The 10,319-nt window shown below is 39.1% G+C and overlaps 1 protein-coding gene across 1 annotated transcript; it reads left to right on the top strand.

Moving 5' to 3' along the window:
* The first annotated feature begins 5,521 nt into the window (after positions 1 to 5,521).
* On the top strand, positions 5,522 to 6,982 carry LOC128621071 (olfactory receptor 10A3-like). The gene has a single exon (XM_053646549.1). It carries the CDS (start codon positions 5,996 to 5,998, stop codon positions 6,980 to 6,982), a length of 987 nt encoding a protein of 328 aa, XP_053502524.1. The 5' UTR covers positions 5,522 to 5,995.
* The last annotated feature ends 3,337 nt before the right edge of the window (positions 6,983 to 10,319 follow it).

Below are 10,319 nucleotides of genomic sequence, written 5' to 3'. Positions count from 1 at the left end.
CTGGCTATTTCAGTTTATGCATGGGTCATGCATGAGTCATGTTAGAGCACTGCTGTCACTTTTTCAAGTCACTTTTCCAGGGTTGCAATGTTTTACATTTTTAATTAGCAAATATATATTGTTCCCTTTCAAAGGGAACTTCAAGGTTGTGTTTAGCATAACACTATGGGAGCACCTCTCGCGCGCGACCGGTATCTGAAGCTTGTATAAAATCATGCCTATTTATAGGCCTGCCATGATCAGGTGACGTGGCAATTAAACGCGTCGCGTGATATAAATATTGCACATGTGAACCGCACCATCAGCCTTTATTATCTTCAGCGAAAGACTGCATGTCGGTTGTTTGTGTAAAGAAACAAAAAGACGTTTAATTTCCTCGCTATCTTTTTTTCAAAATCTCAGAGCTTTTCTATCCCTTTAAAAAAAAAAGGGCCGGGGGGGTGGGGGAAGGAATGAGCGAGAGAGAAAAGTATGAGTGAGAGAATATACTGTATCTTTATGTTAATCTGGAAGTGGATTAAACATTGAACTATCATCACAAAAATTGAATGATGGGTTCTTTTAAAGACCCCTTAGTAATTGCTTAAAACCAAGCATATCTTGTCAAGTAAGAGGTACAGTGAAATCTTTGCCTTTTGGGTTATTTAGCTCTGCCCACACAAATTTGGTTAAAATATGCAAAATGTACTTTTGAGAACTAAGATTTCTTTGCCATATCTTCACAAATTTGGTGTCAAATTACTCAGCAAAGTCTGAACATCAATAACTATCAATTTTTAAAAAATCTATAAATAATATGGGCACCACATGCCAATCAAAAATAACAGAGTTATCATTGAACTATGTACACCAGACTTGAACGGTACATCCCTCTATGGATTTGCGAGTAGCTGACGCAATCTCACTCAAATAAATCACTAAGGGTTGCTAGTGTTAATGCAACCAAAACAAGCATGTCTCTTAAGAATAAGGTGTACACAATAAGGTGTATTGTGAGACTTTCTTTCTCCTGATTCTGTGGCTTACTGCATAAATATTTTTTGCTATATCAATAAAAAAAGTAAGTGGCAAGTCAATATTTATCAAAAACATTTTACATTTGTAAACAACATGGCCACCTCATGCCAGTAAAAAATTCCATGGCAGAGCTTAATTAACTTTAATTTAAACAGTTATAACAAATTGCATTTTAGATGGATTTTGCATTATACTAGTTGTGTTTAGGATTAAATGCTGAGGCTGTCTACTAATGTTGGGGTGTGGCTCTCCATAAGAGCAGAGTTAAGTTCAAATAGTTTTTCAAAAATATTTTCAGGCATTGTACGTCTGATTGATCTGGAATTTGGTGTAGTGCATCTTTGTACTAAACTGTTTGTGGTTTTCTACTGTTACGTCAAAGACATAGCTGCCATCAGCCAATCAGCTTGCAGCAGACACTTCAGTGTTAGCCGTGAATTTCCATCATCTATGGTTGCTTTCGTGTAATACGCAACTTGGCCAGAATTAGCCACTAGGGGCACTATTTGCAAAGGGGGCTTGGCCCTTCACATAGCAGATTATATATTTCTAAGTAATTTTATGTTATTCTTTAAAAGGTTTCTGTGGAATAATTGTCATGTTAATGGATAAAACTAATTTTTTTTGCAACATAATTTGCAAACAATAATAAATATTCATGAATGGAATTGATTCTTTATTTTTATTGTGGGTATTCAGGGCCTTTACCAACTACAAAATAGCACAGAATAATAATAATGACCTTATAAGGAGGTCAGCCCATTCTCTGAATGAATAGGTACTCAGACCACAGTTGATGTTAGGAGAGCTGTGCATTCTCATAGCCAGCTAATTTTAATATTTCGTTTTAACAATACAGTCTTCCCTGCATGCTGCATGTCCACTAGCGTTCATCAGTTGGCTAAGAAATCACTTATATGCTGCTTTAATAATTACCGTTAGCTACTAACTTCAGGAAGACCATTCCACATTGTGTATGTAATTCAAAGACCTCCATAGGGGAAAAAAGCATTCTACATTTCCGGCAGTGACTCAATGGAGCAAGCCAGTATATGGTATGGGAAGTGCAACATCTCACATAACAATACAGTGGATCATGAGCCAAAACCATCATCTGGATCTCAATCTCTTTTATTTGGGACATTTGATATGTCAGCAATTCACCTTTTGCAGTGCAAATAATAAAACTAGAGTACAAAACTACCCAAAGCTTTGCACAAAAAGACCGTTGTAACAAAACACACTAAATAAATATGATTCTGTAAATACATATGTACAATATAGGCCTATACACTCATGCCAAAGTTGTCTGTGGCAGGGAATCCATAAAAGCAAAATTGGCCATTCTCGTTGAGTGGGAGGGGTGGCATACTCTCTCTCTCCCTTGTCAATCACAGTGACACTAACCAATCATGGGCATCTGTGAGCTCATATAAGTATATGTGCAAGAGGGAAGGTAGCACTTTCCTGTGACCCAACATGAGCAGCAGTTTGAAAAAAATGCGGCTGGCTGGCTGGCTTCACATGTGTCAGATGAAGCACATCTTAGCCTTCACCTTGCCTGGATGGGAAAGGCACCCTGCCTTAGCCTTCACCCTGCCTGGTTGGTAAAGGCAGGGTATATGATGGGGAATAGTTCGCTGGTGGGTTGGAATCAGCCAAGAATAAACTGGGGAGAAAATTGGGGGAACCAAAACTGGTTCTACAGAGTAGGTTTAACAGCTACATGTACCAAATTGTAAATTATTTAACATACTTTGATATTGTTTCCATAACACAGGGGTTCCCACATTTGGAGTCACAACCCCAGAATGGGTCTCTTGGTTTTCAAATGGAGTTGTGAGGGAAACTCACAATTGCCTCTTTTGTTTTACTGATTTACTTTACAGGTTATTGTTAGATATATTGTTCTAAATATAAAGAGAGATTTTCTTCTTTTTAGCATTTTGAATTGTTACTGTAGTGGCATTCAATCAAGCCACACTTAAATGAAGACTGTATGTGCTATTTCACTATCCTGCAAAACAGTGCTAGCATGGGTATTCAGCAATAAAAAAAAAAAAAAAAAGGATTGTTGTGTGTGATCTTGCTAAGCATTTTACAGTTCGAGTCGGATAAACAGGGAGGTTTGGGCTCTGATGCTTCATCTAGTGAATGTCACACTTGATTCTTCACCTGTAAATAAAATATGCAGGCGCGTGTGTGAAAAATGCCACTCCCATTGCCACTGCAAAGTTATGCTTCAGTTATAAACCATGCCCTTGATGTGTTCCTTATGTATCATTTGAAGCTGGATATGATATGAGAAATAGATAGACCCTTTCAAACATGCCTCCTGACATTTGAAAAGTTGTGGACTGGGAAGTCAGTTGTAATACATAAAGTACTGAATAGTCATTGTAAGACCTGCTATTAGAGACAAGGTTGAGACTCCAGGTGCAGAATGATTATTACAAAACAAAGACCACAAAAATAAATAAAGTTTCATCACAGGATCTGCTAGTAATTGAAATGTTGTAACAGGCAGTACATGCAAGAAAGCCCTCAAAACATAATGTGAAAAAATAAGTACACCCCATGGAATTAATTTTTTTAATACATATTTTGGACAAGCAAACATCTGATAATCTTTGAAACAGTGCCTAAGTTGATGTACCTGAACAAAACCACAAGGAAAATCAGTTTTTTCAATCATCAATCATTTATTCAACAGAAATATCAATAGATGTGATATTTTTCTATGGAAAAATTAAGTACACCCTTGGCCTCTGAAGCTTGCCCCCTTTAACAGAAATTACTCCTTGGACGTGTTTTGCGTAATTGTCCACCAGGCTTGCTGGAATTTTTGACCACTCATCCAGGCAGTATTCTTTCAGTTACATTTACATTTATTCACTTAGCAGATGCTTTTTTCCAAAGCGACTTACAAATGAGGAAATACAAGCAAAGCGATATATCACCCGGAGAACAATACAAGTAGTGCTACCGTACAAGATTTTTAATTTAGTTATAGAAAAGGAGAGTGTGCAGAGTACAGGTGTAAAAGCCAGTGTAAGATTGTTGTTGTTGTTGTTGTTTTTTTAAAGATAATGTGGGGTTTGTGTTTTAGGGTTTAGTGTGCTCACGGAAGAGTTGGGTCTTTAGCTGTTTTTTGACAGATTCTGCTGTCCAGATTAAGGTTGGAAGTTCATTCCACCACTGAGGGACAGTCAGTGTGAAGGTTCTGGAAAGAGACCTTGAGCCACGCTGAGCAGGCACTACTAAGCGTCAGTCACAAATCTATTGCAGATTGCGTTGGGGAATGTGAGCCTGCAGTTGCATGATGTTTGAGGGTTTTCCTGCATTTACTGCTTATTTCAAATCCCTCACACCATTTCAATGGGATTCAAATCCAGGCTTTGACTAGGCCATTCCATAAACCTCTATTACTTCTTTTTGAGCCATTCCTTGGTGGATTTGCTAGTATGCTTAGGATCATTATCCTGTTGAAAGGTCCACTTTCAGTTCAACTTCAACTTTTGAACAGATGACCTTAAATTATCTTCAAGCACTCCCTGATATGATGCAGAATTCATAATTGAATCAATGAATGCAAGCTGTCCAGTCCCTGAGGCAGTGAAACAAACCCAAACCATTTTTGCCACCATGCTTCACAATTGGTATGAGGTGCTTCTCCTGAAAAGCTCTCTTTGGTCTGCGCCAAACATGTCTGCTGTTACTGTGGCCAAATAATTCTACCTTTGATTTGTCTGTCCAGGGAACAGTATTCCAAAAGGCTTGGAGTTTGCTTATATCCTCATATGCAAACTGTAGTCTTGCAAAGGTTTTTTCCTGGGACACCTCCAATGCAGGACAAATTTGTGCGATCTCTTTTTGATTGTAGATGCATGCACTTTGATACCAACAATTGCAAGACTTATTGGCAGATCCTGTGATGAAATTGTGGGCTTCTTGGAGATTTCTTTTGTATATATTTATGTTAAGGTAAATAACATTACCTTGCAATATATAGTTACTTTTACATCATAACATCATGTGTAAATATTTTGTAACAGGAATCTATTTACTAGCGTTTAAAACATGTATTTGTATGAGTAATTCCATTATGTTATACATTAAAATGCATGGTTCAGTAAGAATTCTCCTACTTGACAGCAAACATGCGAGGATGAACCCTGCCCCCAAATGAGCCCAAAATCCATCCAGAGAGCGCAGTCGATTGTTCAGACCAAGTGTGAAAATGTCCTTAGATTCTAGCTGGATTTAGAAACATGCTGAATAGGTGAGCCTGATGATTTATATTTTCAGACATGTTCCGAAGTAACAGCACTTCAACCTCATGGTTAAATTAGTTCTGTGGGCCTGACTTGAGGGAAATGCAAAATGCTGCTCATTAGAAAGAAAAAAAAGGCTTGGAATATATTAGAAAACAACATATCTGCTAAAACATCCTGAAAGAATAGCTTGAATATGTCAAGCTGTCAAAAAAGCTACAGTAAAGCAGGATATGTTGATAACTGTGCATTTTAAAGCAAAGTTAGCTGTACCCTACTGTGACAGATATTTAATCAAAATAGTTGTTCTTTGTTAAGAAGAACGCTGAATATTTATGGAAAGGTAGTGGCTCGAAATCATCATACAGTCTGAATATGTAAAGCAAGTGGGTTTACTCGCAAAGGGTATGGTCAGATACAAATAATTACGTCAAAAGTATGTGCAAAACCTCAACAGTGAGGGTTTAAAAGGCTCATCCCTCAGTCTGTGGGCAGCTTTGTAAAAGCCTGGATCAAAATTTAGGGAAGGTATGATTCAAGTGTTGTGGATACAATATCTTTTATATATCTTTATTATATTTTGTATCTTCCACATATACATATATGATTTCACTAAATGAAAAATTCATTTTAAACCAAGAAAGATTTTTTAACTGTAGTCTTGTGTAAAATATATTGTAAACAATTATGCTCTTTTTTGTCAGATGTCTATCTATACTGAAACATTGTACAAAAACAGCACGGCCAATATTCCTGAATTTGTGATTGAAGGATTCACAGGAATTCCTGCTAAGTATTATGGATTGGTAGGAACCTTTTTCTTCTTCATTTATCTGATGCTGGCATCTGGGAACGTTTTCATCCTTGTATTTGTGGCATGTGAAAAAAGTCTTCAGAAGCCAACGTATATCATCTTCTGTAATCTTGCAATATCAGATCTTGGATTTGGAACTACAACTCTGCCAGGAATTATTGCTAAGTACTGGATGTCAGAGATCATTTCATTCAATGGTTGTTTTACACAAATGTATTTTGTCCATTATTTTGGGACTTGCACCTCATTTCTTATGGCATTAATGGCCCTTGATCGATTTGTTGCCATATGTAACCCATTGAGATATCCAGTTCTGATTACACACACCACTATTGCGATTCTTTGTTCAGTGCTTTGGATAGGAAACCTCCTCATTCTTGGTGTCATTACTGCACATATCATTAGTGTGCCTTATTGTGGCCCAAATATTATACGTCACTGCTACTGTGACAATGTTTCAATAAGAAATCTAGCATGTGCAGACATAACAGCCATAAAAGTCACTAGTACTGCCATTGCTATGACTGTACTGTGGGGTCCTTTATTTTATATCATATTTTCTTATGTGGCCATCATTATTTCAGTCATGAAAATCTCAAATAAAGATGGACGCTATAAAGCCTTTTTAACATGTACTCCACAGCTATTTATCATCTGCCTGTACTATCTCCCCAGAAGTTTTGTGTATATTGCACTTAATGTTGGATTTCGTTTTGAAACAAACCTCTATATTGCAGTGGTAATGACGTACAGTTTTTTCCCTGCCCTCATTAATCCACTCATCTACTGCTTTAGGACCAAAGAAATTAAGGACACATTAATGAAAAAATTAAAGCAAAGACAGGTGAGGATAAATAGAAAAAGTATTTTAACCTAAAGAAAATTATATCTTATCCAAGTTGTTTTGAATTGTAATTACATTTAGTAACATCAGTAACATTTTAAAATGCAGGAAAACATGAATCTGTACCTGCTATGTCTTATTAAATTTAGGTTTATCAACTATAATATACAATGTAATTAGTTGAAAATGATTAATCAGCCAGAAAAAAAATTGTTCAACCAAATAAAAACAAAGATTCTGTATTAAATGGAAATGCAGACTACTGTAATTTTGTGTAAGAAAGATAAAATTGCACAGCCAAATTATACAAAACACCAATGCTTGTACCTTTCTGGCTATTTCAGTTTATGCATGGGTCATGCATGAGTCATGTTAGAGCACTGCTGTCACTTTTTCAAGTAGCTTTTTTTTCCGGGGTTGAAATGTTTTACATTTTTAATTAGCAAATATATATTGTTTTTATGGCCTAGAATACCACCATGTTCAACTGCAAGATGATTGTTTCTTTAAGTATATACACTCTATTCTCTATTGCATTACTTTTTAGGGGGCTAAGCATGTTTTTCTTTCTCTACTGTAAACTGTAAATGCTAAAAAAAAATTAAAAAAAAAAACTTTGGTCAATAGGTAGTACCACCTCCTGTTACTAAGGCTATAGATGAGCCTGATTGTCCTAACAGTGGAGCTGTAGCGAAATGTTTTACATCCTGGTTTATATCTTAGAATGTCCTACAATTAATAATCTTTTTGTCACTTATTCCTTGGTTTCTCCAAACAAAACGAAAAAAACAAAAAAACAAAAGCCATTTAGTTCTGCCTACTTTTTTAATTAATGTGCAAAATATGTCAAACCTGCTTTTGAGAACTTGTCCTAGGAATCTTTTTCGCCAATCTTTACAAAATTGGTGTCAAACTACTCAGAAGTCTGAGCACTTCAATAATTATGAAAAACATGTTGATATTTTTTAAACAATATGGCCACCACATGCCTATCAGTTCTAGCTTGGCGGAGCCCGATTTACTTAAACTTTACTCAATTTACTCAAGCAGCTGTAACTCATGTCTGGCTGTACTGATTCATACAAATCAACAAATCAATACGATTCTGAATTGGTATGCAAAGTCTTGGGTGTGGTCGTACATAGGTGTGGGACACACTTCAGCTAATTGTTTCTCAGGACCTCTAAGTCTGAAACTTGATATACTGTATCTTTATGTTAATCTGGAAGTGGATTAAACATTGAACTCTCGTCAAAAATTGAATGATGGGTTACTTGAAAGACCCCTTAGTAATTGCTTAAAACCAAGCATATCTTGTCAAGTAAGAGGTACAGTGAAACCTTTGCCTTTTGGCTTATTTAGCTTTGCCCACACAAATTTGGTTAAAATATGCAAAATGTACTTTTGAGAACTAAGATTTCTTTGCCATATCTTCAAAAATTTGGTGTCAAATTACTCAGCAAATTCTGAACATCAATAGCTATCAATTTTTTTTAAAAATGTATAAATAATATGGCCAATCCTCGGATGAAACCCCCGACTTTTCAGCCACCACTGAAACGGTCTCATGTGCAATAGGCCCAATGGTATGACGTTGGCTGCTGCTGCCATAAGGCCCAACAGTCTCTCGTAGAGACTGGAGGGGATTAACAGACCTAGCTTTATCTTGCTCAAAGTTGAAAGGATCGATCCTACGCGTGTTGGGAATAGAAACGCCCTCATCGTAGTAGAATCCCATATAACCCCCCAAAAAGTTGTCCTCTGCACTGGAAAAAGCATACTTTTCTTGAGGTTCAACCTGAGCCCCAAGATCCTCATTGGGGGCGAGAACAACATCTCGATGTTGAACTGCCAGTTCCCTGGATCGTGCTAGAATTAACCAGTCATCCAGGTAGTTTAGTACACGGATGCGCTGGGGTCGCAAGGGAGCCAGAGCAGCATCCATGCACTTTGTGAAGCTGCGAGCGGATAAAGCTAGCCCGAAGGGAAGAACCCGAAATTGGTATGCGTTGTCTCCAAACGTAAACCTCAGGAACTTCCTGTGACTGGGCAATATTCCTATGTGGAAATATGCATTTTTCAGATCTATCTTCACAAACCAGTCCTCGAACTGAATCCGTGGCACGATAAGTTTGAGGGTCAGCATCTTGAACCTGTATGTCCGAAGAGTACGGTTCAGATGACGCAGATCTAAAATTGGCCGCATACTCCCATCTTTTTTCGGACCAGGAAATAACGGCTGTAAAAACCTCCCGTGTTTATAACCCCGTGACGTCTGATTACTCATGGGGAGTGAGCATCCTGGCTATTTTGCGATGCCGAAGGTGGAGGAGGTGCTTGCGAGCCACCTCTCTCCATCAACGGCAGGTAATTTAGGGAGGCCAACTTTACCCTCTAAGCCACGTAAGGCCACCTCGGCGTTGGTAGGCAAAGCCTATGTGGCAGCGGGTCTTGCTTGTGGGTCACTGCATACAGTGGCAGTGTTGCAGGCCTACCAAGCAGACCTGCTGAGTGAGCTCGATACTGGGGAGGGAATTGGGCCCGAGGCAGTGGCAGAGCTGCGCCCCGCCACAGATTTATCTCTCCGGGTGACCAAACAAATAGCCCGTCATATCAGCCGTTCAATGGGTAGCCTGGTTGTGGCAGAGAGGCACCTATGGCTCAACCTCTCAGGGATGGGAGACAAAGATAAGGTCTTCTTGCTGGACGCCCCTGTTAAACCTTCTGGCCTGTTTGGTCAATTCCATCACCGACAGGTTTCGCGAGGCAAAACAGCAAACGGCGGCATTCAGCCAGTTCCTTCCCCATCATGTTGAATTCGCCCGGGCATCCATGAGTGTAGCCCGGGCCAGCGCTAGTGAAAGGGAGGCACAGAAGGTGAGTGTGGTGGCCCGCCTCCCCCCGCAGAGAGCCAGAGGGACCGGGCGGCCACAGCCACAGCCTGATAACAGGCCTGATCTAAGAATGATCATAAAGGCAAAGCAGGCAAGGAAGGAACGGGCCTGATGGGCCCCGGTGGGATGTATCAGGGGACATGAGGTTGTTAGGGCAGATAGTGCCCAGTGCTACTGTAGGGCCTGCCCTGGCCAAGGCCACCCCACGTTTTTAGCCTTTTCTGGTCAGCGAGCTGTCACAGGGTGACGGAAATCTGATGCTTTCCTCCAACGGAATGTGGAAAAGCTAACATCACTGAACGACCATTTGGCAGCATGGAAAATACTCCCAAATGTGTATCCATGGGTTCTGTCTACCATAGAAAAGGGTTACCAGGTCTAGTTCAGAGCTCAACCCCCCCGGTTCAGAGGTGTGCTCATCACAGTAGTCAGCACAGAGCAGAGCCCAATGTTAGCGCAGGAAGTAAGTTCCCTCT

This window comes from Ictalurus furcatus, chromosome 17 (genome assembly GCF_023375685.1).
Source record: "Ictalurus furcatus strain D&B chromosome 17, Billie_1.0, whole genome shotgun sequence".
NCBI lineage: Eukaryota > Metazoa > Chordata > Actinopteri > Siluriformes > Ictaluridae > Ictalurus > Ictalurus furcatus.
Note: the sequence above shows the minus strand (reverse complement) of the source record. Positions and strands in the feature narration are given on the sequence as shown.

Excerpts from the sequence above, each read along its gene's own strand:
- LOC128621071 (XM_053646549.1), top strand. The coding sequence starts at position 5,996 with ATGTCTATCTATACTGAAACATTGTACAAAAACAGCACGGCCAATATT.